Genomic DNA, 20,063 nt, shown 5'->3' on the forward strand with positions numbered 1-20,063 from the left:
TTTTACAGATTAACTGATTTCAGTAATGCTTTCCTCACTGTCTGCCTGGATTATCAGCTTAATTAAAAAAAATCTACATAGAAAAATATTATGGAGAATGGGACTAAAAGCAACAGGAGCCAAATGAGACTGGAGAAGGACAAGAAGTTTTTAAAAACTGTGAACTATTTGGGTTCGGAAGGAACCATGTTTTTTTAGAGGGTTGGAAAGCACATTGTGGGAATTAAAACAATGTAAATATATACATAAAAATAATGATATTAAAATAAAGCATCCTCAAAAGGTGAACAGTTTAAAAATTCAATATTTAGAAGGAGGATCTAGTAGTAAACTATTCAAGTATCACTGTTATGACTTACGATGTTAAAAGAACTTTTCTATGCAATTACCTTCCACCTTGGGTTGTTGTCCTAGCAAACATATAAGGCAAGAAGGTTTGGTCATCATTTGGATGAGAGACTCTCTAGGAAAACCCAGGGTGTTTTTGGTTCAGTAAAGAGTGCTCTTCCTTATAAGCAGGGATCCTAGAAATCCATTTGCCGCGGAAAAACGCAGAATTTGTGTTTTTACAGAGAATCTTGAGTTTTTACATTGTGTGAAAAAATAAAAACGTATATTAACTAAATTTTACTAACAGTCTCAGTGTCATGTATTCAATGCACATGACCTCCCACACTTGTAACTGATTTTCGCTTCCAGCATATAGAGGTTACTCAGTGATGTATAGGGGTTCATGTTTTAATGCATCTCAAATTTCACTTCAGCCTGCAGACATGAGTAATTAAAGTTATGGAAAGATGCCAAAAAATTTAAAAATCACCCCCTAAAGACCATGTCACAGAGTTTGGAAAGTACAAATTTCACATTGATAATAGTGTGCTGTTCTGTACGCAGCAAGGTGTGGATTATGTTCAAAGGCAGACAGTTGTAGAACACATGGAAAGCGCTAAACATAAACTGAATGAAAAGAAACAAAAACAAGAGGCTGAAACAGCAGGGCTATCAACAGTAAAGAAACAATGCTCTGTGACAGGTTTCAGAGGGGTAGCCGTGTTAGTCTGTATCAGCAAAAACAATGAGGAGTCCTTGTGGCACTTTAGAGACTAACAAATTTATTTGGGCATAAGCTTTCATGGGCTAAAACCCACTTTATCAGATGCATGGAGTGGAACATACATTAGGGAGGTATAAATACACAAAATATGAAAAGATGGAAGTTGCCTTAACAAGTGAGGGGTCAGAACTAACGAGCCAATTCAGTTTAAGTTGGAAGTAGGCAATTCTCAACGGTTGACAAGGAGGAGTCAAAATCACTTTTATAGTGTTAATAAGGCCAATGTAAACAAGGTGGCCCATTTCAAACAGTTGACAAGGTGTGAGTATTTACCAAGGGGAAATTAGTTTTTGCAAAAACAATGAGGAGTACTTGTGGCACCGTAGAATCTAACAAATTGATTTTGTTTCTGTAGGATGGGTCAGTGGTAAGCATCAAACTTGCTTAAAAATTGTAAATATATCAATAAAACATTACGTTCAACTGATACCTATATATATATATATATATATATATACTGTTGTTAGGGAAATTAAAGTTCAGCATTTCATTTTAATTGTGGAAAATCATGGATTTTAATTTTTTTTATTGGAGAATTTTGGTTTTTTTAATTACAGAAAGCTAGGATCCCTGCTAATAAGTCTGTATTGAACCTATGCCTCAGGCTGTGTTAGTTTGTATTTCACTATTGGAAGTGTGGGGTTTTTGGCTGGTAAATGAAAAGTCTTAATTACCTGTCAGAAAGTGCATGCTGTCAGATATATTATAATAATAGTACTTGCTCTTGAATAGCACCTTTTATCCAAAAACCTTAAAGTGTTTTAAGAGAATTAGACAAACTAACTAAACCTCACAAGACACAAGATGCACCAATTGCACTATCCCCATATCACAGATGAGGAAATGGAGGTATGGAGAGGGGAAGCGACTTGGCCAAGATTGCTCATCAAGTCACACATCAAGATTGCACTCTGGGAAGAGTTTCTATCCTCACACCCGGATCCCTGTTCTACACACTAACTAAACCACATTACATTAGTTGGAATTTGGGAATTACATTCACTCTACATCCCTTCTCCTTGCAGTTTCAACTGGAATACAATATTCTGTGCTTCCTGTCCTAAATCACCATCTAGTACAGGGGTGGGCAAACTACGGCCCTGGGGCTGCATCTGGCCTCCCAGCCATTTTAATCCGGCCTTCGAGCTCCCGCTGGGGAGCAAGGTCTGGGGCTTGCCCAGCTCCAGCTGGAGAACAAGGTCGGGGGCAGCTCTGTGCGGCTCCCGGAAGCAGCAGTGTGTACCCCCTCCGGCTTCTAAGCCAGGGGGCTCCGCTCCACACCCCCAAGTGCTGCCCCCACAGTTCCCATTAGCTGGGAACCGCAGCCAAAGGAGCTGAAGGAGCAGCACCTGCGGATGGGGTAGCGTGCAGCAGAGCCACCTGACCGCACCTCCGCATAGGAGCAGGAGGGTGGACATGCAGCTGCTTCCAGGAGCCACTTGAGGTAAGCACTGCCCTGAGGCTGCACCCCTGATCCACCCTCCCCACCCATACCTCAACCTACCTTTCCCAGTCCTGATCCCCCTCCCACCCTCCAAATCCCTCAGTCCCAGCCCGGAGCATCATCCTACACCCCAAACTCTTCATCCCCAGCCCCACCCCAGAGTCCACACCCCCAGCTGGAGCCCTCCCCTGATCTAGTATCGTAACAAAGGGTAAACAGTTGCAGTGCTCTGTCTTAGACTGCTGAATTTCAGTTATGTGATTCCTATATATACAGGACCAAATTAATTTCCCCCTGTGTGGATCCACTTAGGCCTGGTCTATACTACAAAGTTAGGTCTACATAAGCCACCTTGCATTGACCTAATTGTGCCTGTGTCTACACTTAAATACGTCTCCCACTAACATAAGCTATCCATTATGTCAATACAGTAACACTAACTCCTTAAGCGGCGTTGAGCGATGGTCAATGTACTGAGGACAACACAGCATGAATGTAGACACTGCACTACCTATGTCAACCATAACAGTCTTCTGGGCAGCTGTCCCACAATGCCCAACATTGACTGCTCTGGTCGCAATTGTGAACTCCATTGCCCTGGGGACAGGGAGACTAGAAGCCCTGCTTTTAAAACTCTGTGAATTTTTGAAATGCCTTTTCCTGATTGTCCAGCTTGGTGAGCACATCTAGCAGCTCTACATTGTTACATGCAACTGCTCAGCTGATCATGCTGGCTCCATGTTCAAGACACACTTCAGCCTAGAGTAGACAGGAGACATTGGATCTCCTAGGCCTGTGGGTAGAAGAGGCTGTGCAAACAGAGCTATAGAGCAGCTGTGGAAACACGGACATCTTCGAGTGGACTGCACAGGGGATGCAGAATGGGTAGGAAAGGGATCGGCAGCAGTATGTCGTGAAAGCGAAGGAACCATGGCAAGATATCCGAAGGCCAGGGAGACCAAGAGTCGATCCAGTGCTGCCGGTTTTACGAAGAGCTGCATGTCATATTTGGCAGAGACCCCACCATCACCCTGCAAACCACCGTGTTTACCACCGAGGAGCCCGAGTCACATGTCCCTGGTGTGAACAGCAAGGATGAGGAGGTGGAGGAGCAGGACGGGGCATTTGACCAGGGGGTCCAGCTATGCTGTGAACCAAGACCTGTTTGAGACTCCACTGCAGTCAAGTCAATCCTGGCAGCTGAGCACAGGCAAGCCTGATACAGGGGAAGGAACCCTGGGTAAATGTGTAAATGTACTTCCCATTACAGTGATGGTGCCCCAACTTAGCAGGACACAGCTACTACCTTATCATTAATTTACTCATACTACAAGAGATAGCAGTACAACAAGAGAAGTACAGTTATCTGATTTTCGTTTCCCTGTAAAGTTGTGGGAGGGAGGGCATGCGGACCAGTTTGTTTATGTACACAGGGATGTCGTCCCTTGAGCTCTTCTGAGATATCTCGATGAAACTTTCATGGAGGTCCTCTGCAATCCTCTTCTGAAGGTTTCTAGGAATGGCAGACTTATTTTTCCCTCCACAGTAAGACACTTTCCCACACCAGTTGGAGATAACTTCAGCAGGCATCATGGCAGTCAACAGGCTAGTGGCATGCAGGCCTGGGCAGATTTGGGACACCAGCAGCAGCTATGCTTTCTGTCCCTCAGGAACGAGATATCAACTAAAATCCCCACCCCCTGTGGAAAATGGTACCAGCATTCAGTGCCATTGCCCTATACACACTTTCATGCAATTGAACAATTCCCTCCTCATTTCTCTCACCCCTGGAGGGCCATACTCACCATGGCTGGTGCTTTGCATGGTACTGTTCACAAGCACTCCAAAGCAAAAGACTCCATCAGCATGTCTTGTTTAAAACTTTAGGCAAGCAAGAGAAGGGAGTTCTGAATCTCTTAACTTTTGCTTTCTGTTGTGACTAAATCATAGATCATAGAATATCAGGGTTGGAAGGGACCTCAGGAGGTCATCTAGTCCAACCCCCTGCTCAAAGCAGGACCAATCCCCGATTTTTGCCCCAGATCCCTAAATGGCCCCCTCAAGGATTGAACTCACAACCCTGGGTTTAGCAGGCCAACGCTCAAACCACTGAGCTATCCCTCCCCCCCAAATACTGACTATACTATAATATACCGACTATAATACTATACCGACAACGGTACTTCTGGGTGTTTTATCTATAGCTGCTGCTGGTGCGGCCTGGAGGGGTTCCCCTTTCATACCCATGGAACGCCTGAGCCAGTTAAGGAGGAAAAAGAAGGGGACTTAAGATGACATGTTCAGCGATATCCTGCAAGCCAGTGCTACATCCTCCAGCAGAAGGCCTGGAGGATGAATATTGCAGACTGTGTGAAGAAGGAAAGAGCATCTAAGAGAAAGACCCAAGAGTCCCAGTAGGAAAAGGATAGAGAAATGCACCAGCAGCAAACAGATGCTGCAAACTTTTCCAGACTTACAGGGTCAACACTCCTGGGATCGCCTCCCTTTACAGTCCATGGAGAACTCCCGTATAGCACCTCCCTACATTCCACATAGCATCATAGAAGATTAGAGTTGGAAGAGACTTCAGGAGATCATCTAGTCCAATCCCCTGCTCAAAGCAGGACCAACCCTAACTAAATCATCCCAGCCAGGGCTTTGTCAAGCCGGGCCTTAAAAACCTCTAAGGATGGAGATTCCACCTCCCTAGGTAACGCATTCCAGTGCTTCACCACCCTCCTAGTGAAATAGTGTTTCCTAATATCCAACCTAGACCTCCCTCACTGCAATTTGAGACCATTGCTCCTCGTTCTGTCAAGCATATAGCATCAGGTACCACATCCCTACCCCTGTCACTCCACACTGGGGAACAATAAGGACAACCACAGCTTCACATACACTGACCTGAGAGCCTTTAGTAAGGGACCTTGTCAAAGGCTCTCTGAAAATCTAAGTATACTATATCCACCAGATCACCCTTGCCACATGCTTGTTGACCCCCTCAAAGAATTCTAGTAGATGAGAAATGATTTCCTTTTACAAAAAACATGTTGACCCTTCCCCAACATATGTTCATTGAAGAGCATTCCCTTCTAAATCTTCTTTAGTCAGAGATGTTGACTGAGATGAGAAGACGCCTTGAGGACAGGAGATATAAAAAGCAGGGAAGGTGCAAAAGCATACAGAGCAATAGCATCAGGGCAGTTATACCTGTCTTTTGGATGAGAGCTACATCTCTTGTGAATCTACGTGTTCAGCCACTTAACTTGGTGTGAAAAAATTACTCTTTGGGTTGAAATTTCTCATGTTTGTTATCAGCCCAAAGGTGGTTTTGAGAATTTGGTAAATATGGCCTTTCACTTCATGAAATTTTTCAGAAGCTTTTTCTGATCATCAAAAATGGCTTCTTTTTAAAATTTAAAAAACTTGCCAGTGGTTCTCAACTGTTTTGGGTTCAGGATTCATTTGTAAATGTTCATGGCCTGTTGCGACCCAGTAAGTAGACAGGGGGTGGAGGCCCTGGAGTGGTTTTGGTTGGGTCCTGTCCCCCAGGGGATTATGTCCTGTCTGGCACTCACACCACAGTGGCAGCTCCTTCAGGTCCTGTATTGTGGAGCTGGCTTGGCTTAGCTTGGCTCGGCTCTCCGCTCTGGGCATTGCAACCTCCAGAGTTGAGGCACTACTCAGGTTTGGTCCTGCCCCTCTAAAAGACCAAATTTGTGAGAGTGGAGGTATGACCTGGTTCATATGGTTGCAATGCCACTCACTCAAATTTGGCCTACCTGACCCATCCTGACGGCTGGGCCAAATCTGAGTGGTGCTGGAACCCCAGAGGTTGCAGTGCCTGGAGCAGCCACCATACTGTATTATGCCTGGTATTGCCACCCTTACTTCTGTGCTTCTGTTGGCAACGGCGCTGCCGTCAGAGCTGGGTGGCCAGAGAATAGAGAGGGCTGGAAAGCGCTGAAGGCAGCGCCGCCGCCAGCAGCAGGGCGGAGGGGTGGCAATACCATGCCTTCTGCAGGGCTCTGCCCCCTATCGTTTTCCTCGTTATTTTTCCACACCTCCCTACCGCCCCTCCTCAACTTTGTGCCTTGGGCGGCTGCCCTGCTCACCCCACCCCAGTTACAGCTCTGCTGCCACACAACCCTTGGAAACATTCTGGCGACCCAATTTTGGGTCCCAACCCACAGGTTGAGAAACCCTGGTCTGGACAACTTAAGGATACCATGCTTTCCAATAAATCTATTTAGGGGAAGACCTATTTTTAGATAACATACAATTAGTAAAGCTGATTCCCTGTGTCTAGCAGGAGCTGATTCAATGCAGCAAAGTGACCTGACAGTATAAGATAATATCCTAAGTCCTACAATGCCTCTTTCCAGAATCCATGGGCCATGCAACCAATTAGTTGGGTCACACTTCCTGGTGAAGCAACATAATCAACAAAGCAGCATCAGCATCTCTTAGACAACAAGAAGTGAAATAATCACTAACAGTATCAGCATCTCTTTGTTTGTTCTATGGGAATACCATTACAAAACTTACTTGGTGTGCATATTGTGTCCCTCCCTCCCCACCTCACTCCTCTCCATTAGTTCCAAAGCTATTTAGCTGGTGTCTACAGTATTCCTGAAAAGCTATGAGCTAGAGAAAAAGAGCCTACATGCAGAATCTTCTGAGGACCAAACCCCCAGGTCCAGCAAAACCTTTAAGCCACCTTCCTGCTCCTCTAATCCTGAGGCTGACTGGGAAATGAACTGGCCCCCAGTTTAACTTAGAGTTGGCTCTTGGCTGCTCTGAATTGTGTTAGTTAGAATAGTTCCCTAGGAAATGCTCAGCTGGTTGGAGCACAGAATGCTCTGCCCCTTTTCCCCTTCTACTCCAGAACATCTACGCTTGGTGAGGTGTGGGGAAAAAATGAAGATAGTATAGACCCAGCAACATGGCTTTATGCCACATGGGGATTTTCTTAAATCAGGAGAATTGTCAATTGCTCTCTTAGGGCAGTTCTCCTTCCCTTTTGTACCACCAGAAGACAGAATCTGGGGCCATGATCATATTTTATTTCAACAATACTGCTCCAAATTGCATTTTTCAACAGTATAAAGAATACACCTCTAGCCATGGCAGTTCATTACAATATGCACTTCAAATACATGTCAGGGCTACCAGGATTTTTTGGTCTTAACAGTTCTCTTCTGGCCCTGATTCAGGGCTGAATGTAGCAAGTCCTGGACATCAAATCAAAGTCATTTTTGCTCCTGTTAGTGGGTTATTCACATGAAATCGAGGTAAGGAGAATCAAGAGGGTAGAGCAATTGGAAGCTGGACAGCTCACTTTTTACTGGGGAAATCAAGAGAGAAGAGCCGGGAGAAGGGTCCATTTAGGTTATTTATTCTTTTTCCTTGGTTAACACCAAAGTGTAATATTAAGGTTGAGAATATATGCACATAGGAGTCGGAAAATTCTTCCGTAAAGATTCCCACAGGAAAGTTAACTTGGTCACACTGCAAGAATATATTAAAGCACATAGTTGACAGCACAAATTAATTCAGTATAAATGTGTCATATGGACTTTTCTCTCCTTTACAGTGCTTCAGTGGAATAGTCACATTTTTATATTAAAAATACAAGATTCTCCTTTATAGGGTAGAATCATAGAACCATAAGGTTAGAAAGGACTGCAAGGGTCATCTAGTGTAACCCCCTGCCAAGATACAGGATTTGTTTTGTCTAAACCATCCAAGACAGATAGCTATCCAGCCTCCTTTTGAAAGCATCCAGTGAAGGAGCTCCCAAAATTGCCCTAGGCCAGGGGTGGCCAAACTTTTTGGCCTGAGGGCCACATCGGGGTTCTGAAACTCTATGGAGGGCCGAGTAGGGAAGACTGTGGCCAAACAGCCTGGCCCCCACCCTCTATCTGCCCCCTCCCACTTCCCACCCCCTGACTGCCCCCCTCAGTACCCCTAACCCATCCAACCCCCCCTGCTCCTTGTCCACTGACTGCCCCCTCCTGGGATCCCATGCCCCCAACTGCCCATCCCCTATCCAACCCCCCTGCTCCCTTTCCCTTGACTGCCCTGACTCCTATCCACACCCCTGCCCCCTGACAGGCCCCCCAGGACCCCACCCTTTATCCAACCTCCCCTCTCCCCGCCCCCTTACCATGCCGCTCAGAGCACCAGGACTGGCAGCTGCGCTGCCCGGCAGGAGCTTGCAGCCCTGCCACCCAGAGCACTGGCAGCATGGCAAGCTAAGGCTGTGGGGGAGAGGGGTCAGCAGGGGAGGAGCCGGGGGCTAGCCTCCCCGGCCGGGAGCTCAAGGGCCAGGCAGGATGGTCCTGCGGACTGTAGTTTGCCCACCTTTGCCCTAGGTAGTCTGTTCCAATCTCCGACTGTTCTTACAGTTAGGAAGTTTAATCTAAATCTGTTATGCTGTAGTTAGCACCCATTGCCTCTTGTCCTGCCCTCTGTGGCAAGATGGAACAACTTTTCTCCATCTTTTTTATGGAAGTTTTTCAAGTATTTGAAGACCACTATCATGTCCCCCCTCAGTCTCTTCTTTTCCAAATTAAACAAACCCAGTTCCTTCAGCCTTTGTTCATATGGCTTACCTTCCATCCCTTTGATCATCTTTGTCGCTCGCCTCTGGATCCTTTCCAGTTTCTGCACATCCTTTCTATGCACTGGTGACCAAAACTGGACACACTACTCCAGCTGAGGCCTAACCAGCACCGAGTAGAGCAGTATTATCACCTCCCATGGCTTGCATTCAATGCCTCTATTAATGCACCTGTGACACTCTATATCTCAGGGGAGTGCCCTGTAAACCCCATATTCATCATTTACATATAATTGTGATATTTCAAATAAATCATGCCATTTGAGGTATTGTGGGAAAGGTTATGATCTGCTAAATGCCATTGTTCTATCTAAATATGTATATCATTGTTGCATATGAAGTTATGAGATTGTGTTGTATGGCTGTCACTAAAATATGCTGTGAGCTGGGGAACTGCCCAGATATTAAATCCCCAGAGACAAGAATGAGGGAGCTAACCAATGGGCAGGTGTCGAACAACCATTCCACAGCCATTTTCCAGCAAGGGAATTACAATTCAATGACTCACAAGGCCACACCAGGGGAATTGCTAAGGCTTGCCAGGTGCTCAGACATGCCTGGTTTTATGTTCTCCAAGCACAAGGAATAAGGGCATAAAATAGAACACAGTGGCCCCATGCTTTGCCTTTTCTCCACCCCCACCTTTGCTGCAAACAACAAGAACACTCAGAAGACTCCAACAGAGGAGACTGGCCTAGGTTTCAAGGGTGAAACCTGTGCATTATGAACTGTAACATCTGGAAACAGCTAAGAAAACCGCCTGATTGACATACTGCCGAGTGTCTTACAGATTTAAGATTTAGATGGTGTGTTTATTTTCTTTGATAACTAACTTTGACTTTTTGCCTATGCCTTATAATCACTTAAATCTATCTTTTTGTAATCAATAAACGTATTTTAACATTTATCCTTACCAGTGAGTTTGACTGAAGTGCTTGGTAAATCTGCTCAGGTTACAAAGGCTGGTGTATGTCCACTTTCTATTGATGAAGTGTTGAACTAATTAATAAACTTGCATTGCTCAAGAAAGAGTTTTGTACTTTCTTGAGCAATGCAAGTTATATTCCTGAAGTACAAGGCTGGGAGCTGGGGAGATCTGGCTGGTGCCTTTCTCTGTGTAATTCATGAGTGGCTTGGGAATCATTCATGCTATCTAGGTGGGTGTGGGGCTCCACATGCGGTTGCACTGAGTAGTAACAGCACCTAGAGGGGTTTGCTGCTTGCCAGCAGTAAGGCATTGAGACAGACTACCCAGAATAGTGAGAAAAGGAGGCACAGCGGTCCCACAGTCCCAGGTTGCACCTCTAGATCCCATCGTAGCACCATAAAATTGCATTTGCTTTTTTTGCAACAGCACGCCATTGAGGACTCATGCTGAGGTTGTGATCCACCACAACTCCCAGATCCTTCTCGGCAGTGCTGCTGACAAGCAAATTATCCCCCATTCTGTATTTATACATTTGGTTTTTCTTCTCTAAGTGTAGTACCTTATGTTTGTCTTTGTTGAATTTTATTTTGTTGTCTATAACTAGGGCCCTATAAAATTCACAGTCCATTTTGGTCAATTTCATGGTCATAAGATTTTAAAAATTGCAAATTTCATGATTTCGAATATTTAAATATGATATTTCACGGTGTTGAAACTGTAGATGTCCTAACCCAAAAGGGGATTGTGTGTGTGTGTGTGTGGGGTCACATTGTTATTGAGTGGGGGTGGGGAGGCGTGGTGTTGTCACCCTTACTTCTGCGCTGCTGCGGGCAGCGGCACTGCCTTCAGAGCCGGGCTGCTGGAGAGCGGCGGCTGCTGGCCGGGAGCTCAGCTCTGAAGGCAGTGCCGCCGCCAGCAGCAGCGCAGAAGTCAGAATGGCCTGGTATGCTATGGCCTTACTTCTGTGCTGCTGGTGGGGTGATACCTTTAGAGCCAGGCACCTGGCTAATGGCCACCACTCTCTGGCCACCCAGTGATGAAGACACTCCAGAAGTAAGGGTGGCAATACCGTGACCCCCCTACAATAACCTTCCGACCCTCCCCCCCAACAACTCCCTTTTAGGTCAGGACTCCCAATTTGAGAAACACTCGTCTCCCCCGTGAAATCTGTATAGTACAGGGTAAAAGCATAAAAAAGACCAGATTTCATAAACAAAACCAGATTTCATGGTCTGTAATGCATTTTTCATGGCCGTGAATTTGGTAGGGTTCGATCTATAACCCAATTCTCCAACCCCCCGCTCCCTCCCCAGCTTTGTGCATCTGCAAATTTGATCAGTATGCTCTCTATTCCTACATCCAGGTCATTAATAAAGATGTTAAACAATACCAAATCCAGAACAGATCCTTGTGGAACGTCCCTCCAATCTGACATTTCATGAATAGTTACTCTTTGTTTGTGGTTGTTTAACCAATTATGTATCCACTTAATGGTAGTTCTGCCAAGCCTGCATTTCTCCAATTTATTTATCAGAATGTCATGTGGGACTGTGTCAAAAGCCTTGCTGAAGTCCAGGTATATTATATCCACCGCATTCCCTCATCCACCAAACCAGTTACTCTGTCAAAGAAGGAAGTCAAGATGGTTTGGCATGATTTGTTCTTGGTAAATCCATAATAGCTGCTAGATTACCCCTTAATCCTCCAGGTACTCGCAAATTGAATGTTTTATACATCCTTCTATTAGCTTTCCAGATATCGAAGTCAGGCTGACTAGTCTGTAATTCCCCAGCTCCTCCTTTCCCCTCTTTTTAAAGATGGGCACTATGTTAGCCCTTCTCCAGTCTTCCGGGACCTCTCCTGTCATCCATGAGTTTGAAAATATTGTTATTAGTGGCACCGAGATTTTTTCAGCTAATTCCTTCAGTACCATTGGGTGAATAGCATTAGGCCTCACTGATCTGAATTCATTCAAATTGGTCAGAAGATCTCTGACGTGTCCTTTACTTATCCCAATCTGCATCCCTTCCCCAATATATCTATGGTAAATTCACTAGTCGTTCAGTCACATGTTATTCTTTGTGAAAAGACAGATGCAAAGTTGGCACTGAGCAGGTCTGCCTTCCTATCATCTTCCATTATCAGCTCACCTTCTCCACTGAGCAGTGGACCCCCACTGTTCTTGATCTTTCTTTTAGAAACAAAGCAGTTACTGTAACAATGCTTAAAAACAACTCCTGATAATGTCATGCCAAAGCTGGATAGGAAGTCTGTAAAAGCAACTCTTCTCTGAATATGGGCTTGCAAAAAATTACCAAAAACTAGCTAACAATAACCCTTAAATGGCCTATTTATGAAAGGTTTCCAGAGTAACAGCCGTGTTAGTCTGTATTCGCAAAAAGAAAAGGAGTACTTGTGGCACCTTAGAGACTAACCAATTTATTAGAGCATGAGCTTTCGTGAGCTACAGCTCACTTCATCAAGTGAGCTGTAGCTCACGAAAGCTTATGCTCTAATAAATTGGTTAGTCTCTAAGGTGCCACAAGTACTCCTTTTCTATTTATGAAAGGATCATTTAGATATCCGAGGTGATAACGCACCTAGTGTGAACGGAAAATACAGAAACTGGCAATAGCAAACAGCGAAGTTCAGCAGACATTAATGACAAAAGCTGACATTACTAGAGCTCACCATCTTATTACCTGAGGAGGGGTAGGTGTGGGGGTGGGTCTCACAATGGGAGGCGTAGGGTTCCTGCTGCCTCCTCCAGACATTATTTCTTCCGTTATATCTTTGCCCCCCTGGTTTGGATCCCGGATTCGGATCTACAGAATTGAATAGAGAAATACTTCAAATGGGTATTCCCATTAGACACCATGCTAGGGAGTATAAAGAGAAGGAAAGCATGCATAAGTCATATATTTCCCATTACACTAAGTATTAAATACAGTGTATTCTCTGTCAGCCTATGCCACACAAATCAGATCTACAATTGCAAACTGACATGGCTCTGATTTAAGATGGCATTCTGTGGGCACAAAGAAATGAAGCTTATTTGAATAACTGTCAACAAGATGATAAGGCACTCATCAATCATCACGATCAGGTCTAAATGTGAACATCTCTTCCAAATCTTTCCCAAATCCAGAGAAATAGTGGAACAATTAAGAAAAGAAATCAGCCCATGATGGTGCATGACCCTTTAACTAAGGGGTACCTATTCCTACTCTGGATTAAATGTACCAGACACTTACTAGCCAGAGGACTAAACTGTCAGTCAGAGGTAGATACAAAAGACAAAGGTGAAGGTCCATGAGCAACACTCTGATAAGAAACCTAGTACCCCCTAAGGTCCTTATATGGTCCCTATCGCTACAGTATCTGAACACCTGATAACCTTTAATGGATTTATCCTCACAACACCTCTGTGAAGGAGGGAACTGTATTATTCTTATTTTACAGATGGGCAACTGAGGCACAGAGAGGCTAAGTGAGTTGCCCAAGGCCACACACAAAATTTGTGGCAGGACTGGGAATTAACACCGAGTCTCCTGAGTCCTAGGTTAGTACCCTATCAATCCGTCCTCTCCTCCCAACCCCAGCTGTGGAGAATGGGAAGGATCAGGGATATTGTGAAACAAGCAACAGCAAAGAAAACACAGCATGAAGGTTTTAATAAAATGGAACACAATGCACATACTACATGATTCATTTTGTAATCATACTTATTCCTCAAATATATAAAAGAACATATATTGTCCCAAAGAAAACATTAACAATCCTGCAAGTAAGACAAGAACACACCAATCAAGCCCTCAACCTACTAACAATTTACACCTACTACTCTTTTGTATCTGCCCTGAGATACTGATACACTTTGCCTTTTCAGCACCAACCTTGTTATACAGAAGTCTTGAATAAACTAATCCATATATATTGAACATACACTCAATCGACACTTAGTTGGCTGGACAAGAATGCAGTACTTTCAAAAGTTGACAAAATCCTACTGTCTTGCTTTGAACGATTTTACTTCCATAACACTGCTACTGTAACTGCAACTCACATTTGGGGTAGAAATCTAGATCTTCAATTTAAATGCAAGATGACAAAAAGATAGGATTGAGGATGAATCATAGAATCATAGAATCTCAGGGTTGGAAGGGACTTCAGGAGGTCATCTAGTGCAACCTCCTGCTCAAAGCAGGACCAATCCCAAACTAAATCATCCCAGCCAGGGCTTTGTCAAGCCTCACCTGGAAAACCTCAAAGGAGGGAGATTCCATCACCTCCCTAGATAACGTAGTCCAGTGTTTGACCACCCTCCTAGTGAAAAAGATTTTCCTAATATACAACCTAAACCTCTCCTACTGCAACTTGAGACGATTACTCCTTGTTCTGTCATCTGGTACCACTTAGAAAAGTCTAGATCCATCCTCTTTGGAACCCACTTTCAGGTAGTTGAAAGCAGCTATTAAATCCACCCTCATTCTTCTCTTCTGCAGACTAAATAATCCCAGTTTCCTCAGCCTCTCCTCATAAATCATGTATTCCAGCCTCCTAATCATTTTTGTTGCCCTCCGCTGGATCTTTTCCAATTTTTCCACATCCTTCTTATAGTGTGGGGCCCAAAAGTGGACACAGTACTCCAGAGGAGGCCTCACCAATGGCAAATAGAGGGGAATGATCATGTCCCTTGACCTGCTGGCAATGCTCCTACTTATACTTATGCCATTGGCCTTCTTGGCAACAAGGCACACTGTTGACTCATATCCAGCTTCTCGTCCACTGTAATCCCTAGGTCCTTTTCTGTAGAACTGCTGCCTAGCCACTCGGTCCCTAGTCTATGGCAGTGCATGGGATTCTTCCGTCCTAAGTGCAGGACTCTGCACTTGTCCTTGTTGAACCTCATCAGATTTCTTTTGGCCCAATCCTCTAATTTGTCTAGGGCCCTCTGTATCCTATCCCTATCCTCCAGTGTATCTACCTCTCCTCCCAGTTTAGTGTCCTCTGCAAACTTGCTGAGGGTGCAATCCACGCCATCCTCCAGATCGTTAATGAAGATATTGAACAAAACCGGCCCCAGGACCAACCCTTGGGGCAGTCGGCTTGACACTGGCTGCCAACTAGACATGAAGCCATTGATCACTACCCGTTGAGCCCGACAATCAAGCCAGCTTTCTATCCACCTTATAGTCCATTCATCCAGCCCATATTTCTTTAACTTGCTGGCAAGAATACTGTGGGAGACCATGTCAAAAGCTTTGCTAAAGTCAAGGAATAACACATCCACTGCTTTCCCTTCATCCACAGAGCCAGTTATCTCGTCAGAAAAGGCAATTAGATTAGTCAGGCATGACTTGCCCTTGGTGAATCCATGCTGACTGTTCCTGATCACTTTCCTCTCATTTAAGTGCTTCAAAATTGATTCCTTGAGGACCTGTTCCATGATTTTTCCAGGGACTGAGGTGAGGCTGACTGGCCTGTAGTTCCCCAGATCCTCCTCCTTCCTTTTTTTAAAGATGACTGCAGCCACTGCTCGTCATCTCATAGTTGCATAAGTATGCGGTCCCAACAGTCAGTGCTTGTTTCCCGGACCCAGAGATGGCGCTCAACACAGTCAAGGTGATGTATGACTGTTGACAGCAACTGCAAATTGCTCCACTCTGTCTTCCAGCAGGGCTGCCTGCATGGCATCATATGGTTCCATGTGGCAGCTCCTGAATTGGCTGTGTAAATACTGCAGCACAAGGCGTGAGACGTTTGTAATGCTCACAACAGCAGCGTACAGCTGAGCGGGGCCAAGCTTTTTGTGCTACGGCATACACGCGGGTAACCCAGGCTTATGAAAAAAGGTGCGAAAAAGGCTTGGTTTGTTTACCGTTGATTTCAGGGAGGGAGAGAGGGAAGTGCATCATGGGAGGCTAACGCCATGTTCCCGTAACTACCCGCACCAATGTTTTGGTCCCATAAGGCATTGCAAGCCCAACCCAAAATTCCACTCGCCTATGTCCACGATGGGATAGCTACCCACAGTGCAGTGCTCCGTGCGTCCATGCAAGACCTGCTAGTGAGCATGCACTTCGCTGACACAATGAGCATAGTGTTGACACACACGACTGACTTGCTTAAATTGGAGGCTCGATGTAGACTTACATGAAGTCGTCTTAACTTTGTAGCCTGAGTCTCAGTGCCTATGTCAGTTGACCTGAGCTTGCAGGGCTCAGGCTGCAGGCTAAAAATAGCAGTATAGACTTTCTGGCTCGGGCTGAAGCCCAGGCTTTAATAATGAATCACAGAATATCAGAGTTGGAAGGGATCTCAAGAGATCATCTTGTCCAACCCCCTGCTCAAAGCAGGACCAGTCCTCAATTTTTGCCCCGATCCCTAAATCGCCCCCTCAAGGATTGAACTCACAACCCTGGGTTTAGCAGGCCAATGCTCAAACCAATGAGCTATCCCTCCCCCCCGAGACACACTCTCATTGAGGGGTCTCAGAGCCTGGGCTCCAGACCGAGCCTGAATGTCTTTGCTACAATTTTATACTCCTGCAGCCTAAATCAGCTGACCTGGGTGATCTGCAGCCGTGCCATGGGTCTTTTATTGCAGCGTTGACAAACCCTCAAAGACGACCTAAAGCTTTGGGTTGTCAACCATGGTCTTCAGCTATGCTCCTCTGGCACAATGGAACTCTTTCCAATAGAGATTCAGCTCATACTTGTGGGAGACAGAACTTTCTTAGAGACTGGTTCGAGACTGTGGAATGAGCTTCTCTGGGAGGTTGGGATAACCACAAATCTCATCATCTTTCATTCCAAGTGCAAGGCGCATTTCTCTGAACTTGCCTTCTCTAATATAAATATCTAGCAGTATGTAGATTTAAAACCAAACCAAAGCAAATCCCTAAAATCCTACCAAAACAAGATACTTCACTGCACATATACCTTGACTTTAGTGAAGCATTTGATAAGGTCTCCCACAGTATTCTTGCCAGCAAGTTAAAGAAGTATGGCTTGGATGAATGGACTATAAGGTGGATAGAAAGCTGGCTAGATTGTTGGGCTCAACGGGTAGTGATCAATGGCTTGATGTCTAGCTGGCAGCTGGTATCAAGCGAGTGCTCCGGGGTGTCGGTCCTGGGGCCAGTTTTGTTCAACATCTTCATTAATGATCTGGATGATGGGATGGATTGCACCCTCACCAAGTTCGTGGATGATACTAAAATGGGAGGAGAGATAGATATGCTGGAGGGTAGGGATAGGTTCCAGAGTGACATAGACAAATTGGAGGATTGGGCCAAAAGAAATCTGATGAGGTTCAACAAGGACAAGTGCAGGGTCCTGCACTTAGGAAAGAAGAATCCCATGCACTGCTAGAGGCTGGGGACCAACTGGCTTAAGCAGCAGTTCTGCAGAAAAGGACCTGGGGATTACAGTGGATGAGAAGTGGATATGAATCAACAGTGTGCCTTTGTTGCCAAGAAGGCTAATGGCATATTGGGCTGCATTAATAGGAGCGTTGCCAGCAGACTGAGGGAAGTGATTATTCCCCTCTATTCGGCACTGGTGAGGCCACATCTGGAGTACTGCATCCAGTTTTGGGCCCCCCACCACAGAAAGGATGTGGACAAATTGGAGAGAGTCCAGAGGAGGGCAACAAAAATGATTAGGGGGCTGGGGCACATGACCCATGAGGAGAGGCTGAGGAAACTGGGATTATTTAGTCTGCAGAAGAGAAGAGTGAGCGGGGATTTGATAGCAGCCTTCAACTACCTGAAAGGGGGTTCCAAAGAGGATGGATCTAGACTGTTCTCAATGGTGGCAGATGACAGAACAAGGAGCAATGGTCTCAAACTACAGCAGGGGAGGTCCAGATCAGATATTAAGAAAAGCTATTTCACTAGGATTGTGGTGAAGCACTGGAATGGGTTATCTAGGGAGGTGGTGGAATCTCCGTCCTTAGAGGTTTTTAAGACCCGGCTTCATAAAGCCCTGGCTGGGATGATTTAGTTGGGGTTGGTCCTGCTTTGAGCAGGAGGTTGGACTAGATGACCTCCTGAGGTTTCCTCCAACCCTAATCTTCTATGATACTATAATTTTTCTACATGTTCCCTCACTGTATCCCCCTAGGAGAGGATGAGAAAGAAAACAAGTGGTGAAGTCACATGGTTCAATGCACTCTCAGAAGGTGCTCAGATACTTTGATGAGCATTATGAGAACCTATATAGAATGTAATAGGCTAATGTTGTCCAGAAGAACTTTTTGACTTTGCACTATGAGGTTTAGTATTATGTTAGATTTTACTTCAGTCTCAGGTTTAAACAGTATACTGAATACATATCTGCTTGTCAGGATCACCATACCAGATAAGTTTTCTAATCTTTTTATTTTTACAGTCTGAGAAAATGGAAAACACTTCCCTTGTCATACTTTTCTCTGCATTCTTTTATTGACTCTACAGGAAGCAGGAGGTGATAGTCTGCAATTTTTTTTTCCAGACAACGAATCAGTTGCAGAAAAAATACATTTTCCTTGTATGTATGCTTGTAGAATTACTGGGTCACATCTCATGTTCAACCAGCCATCTTGCATTTATATCATTGTTGATTCTCTTAGTTCTTCCTATAATTTTTCCTTTGTTTCTTCAATTGCAGCATTTAGAAGTGTAGGCCTGTGAGTTTAATTCTGTCTAGAAGAGTATATCCAGGGAGAAGGGCTTTAGTCATTTTTTAAAACTTTTCATTTTCTGCTACTTTAGAATCTCAGAGTTACGAACACCTCAGGAATGGAGTTTGTTCGTAACTCTGAAATTTTTGTAACCCTGAACAAAATGTTATGGTTGTTCTTTCAAAAGTTTATAACTGAACATTGACTTAATGCAGCTTTGAAATTTTACTATGCAGAAAAAAATGCTGCTTTTAACCATCTTAGTGCAAATGAAACAAGCACAGAAACAGTTTCCTTATCTTGTCTTTTTTAAAAAAACTATTCCTTTTTTTTTTTTTTTAGCAGTTTTCACTTAACACAGTACTGTGCTGTACAGTATTTGCTTGTGTGTGCGCCCGCGCGCTTACTTCTGGTTCCAAATGAGGTGTGGGGTTGACCGGTCAGTTCATAACTCTGATGCTCATGACTCAGAGGTTCTACTGTACATTGAATATAATTTTATTAGCATACAAGACTGTAACTTTCTTATCAAGTTTAAGTCTTTGCATTTGAGTTGTTTTTTATGGCATAACTACTGATTTATGTGTGATATTTTTTGGATGTTACAAATGAAGAGACTGCTCATAAACGAAGCTGATGTTGAAGAGTTGCTGAAAGGCCTGATAAAGGGACTTATTACCACAGCTATGTGTTGATGACAGGGGTACAAAAAATGTCTTGCTTGCAGTACCACCCAGTTAAATGTTCTACTTTTCTATTTCAATAGACAAAATTTCATTCAATGTCACAGTTGATCTTAACAAATCAAAAGAAACAGATATCCTGTACTTTGAGATGTAGGAAATCCTTCCTATCTTGCTAACAACTCTCGACAATGTTTGTATTTTCCTTTAAGAGAATTCTTTCTTCATTATTTCAGTCCATTCTATCACTTGTTCCCAACCATTTCTTCAATTTTAGACATGTTGAGCTAGATAAATTCATACCATGTTTGGTAATCACTAAGCATTAATTTCTCAGTTGAAGTATCAATAAGCAGCTTTCATGTTTACTATAGTGAGAATAAGAAACCACCACCCAGTAAATTCAACACTGTGAAGACTGAAAAATAAGATAAGCTAGCCAGCTTTTCATACAACTATGTTATTGGATGCCCTGCCCATCATCAGAAGTTCTAGACTAACAAGGAACTACAAGGGAGGGGAAAAAACCTACAAAAGGGTGAGGGAGTAACAATCTGAGTTTAATATTGAATTTTATATCAGTGTGCCCCCTTCAATGTGCC

General features: G+C 44.3%; 1 protein-coding gene across 17 annotated transcripts in view; it reads right to left on the minus strand.

Moving 5' to 3' along the window:
• Positions 1-20,063, minus strand: part of EIF4G3 (eukaryotic translation initiation factor 4 gamma 3) — a 441,067-nt gene that overhangs the window by 173,495 nt on the left and 247,509 nt on the right. For all 17 annotated transcript variants that reach the window (XM_073316601.2, XM_073316590.2, XM_073316588.2 and 14 more), the window contains one exon: positions 12,814-12,936. In XM_073316601.2, coding sequence (XP_073172702.1) covers positions 12,814-12,936 — 123 coding nt within the window. The remainder of the gene's footprint in view (positions 1-12,813; positions 12,937-20,063) is intronic.

This window comes from Lepidochelys kempii, chromosome 18, assembly GCF_965140285.1.
Source record: "Lepidochelys kempii isolate rLepKem1 chromosome 18, rLepKem1.hap1, whole genome shotgun sequence".
Taxonomy (NCBI): Eukaryota; Metazoa; Chordata; order Testudines; family Cheloniidae; genus Lepidochelys; species Lepidochelys kempii.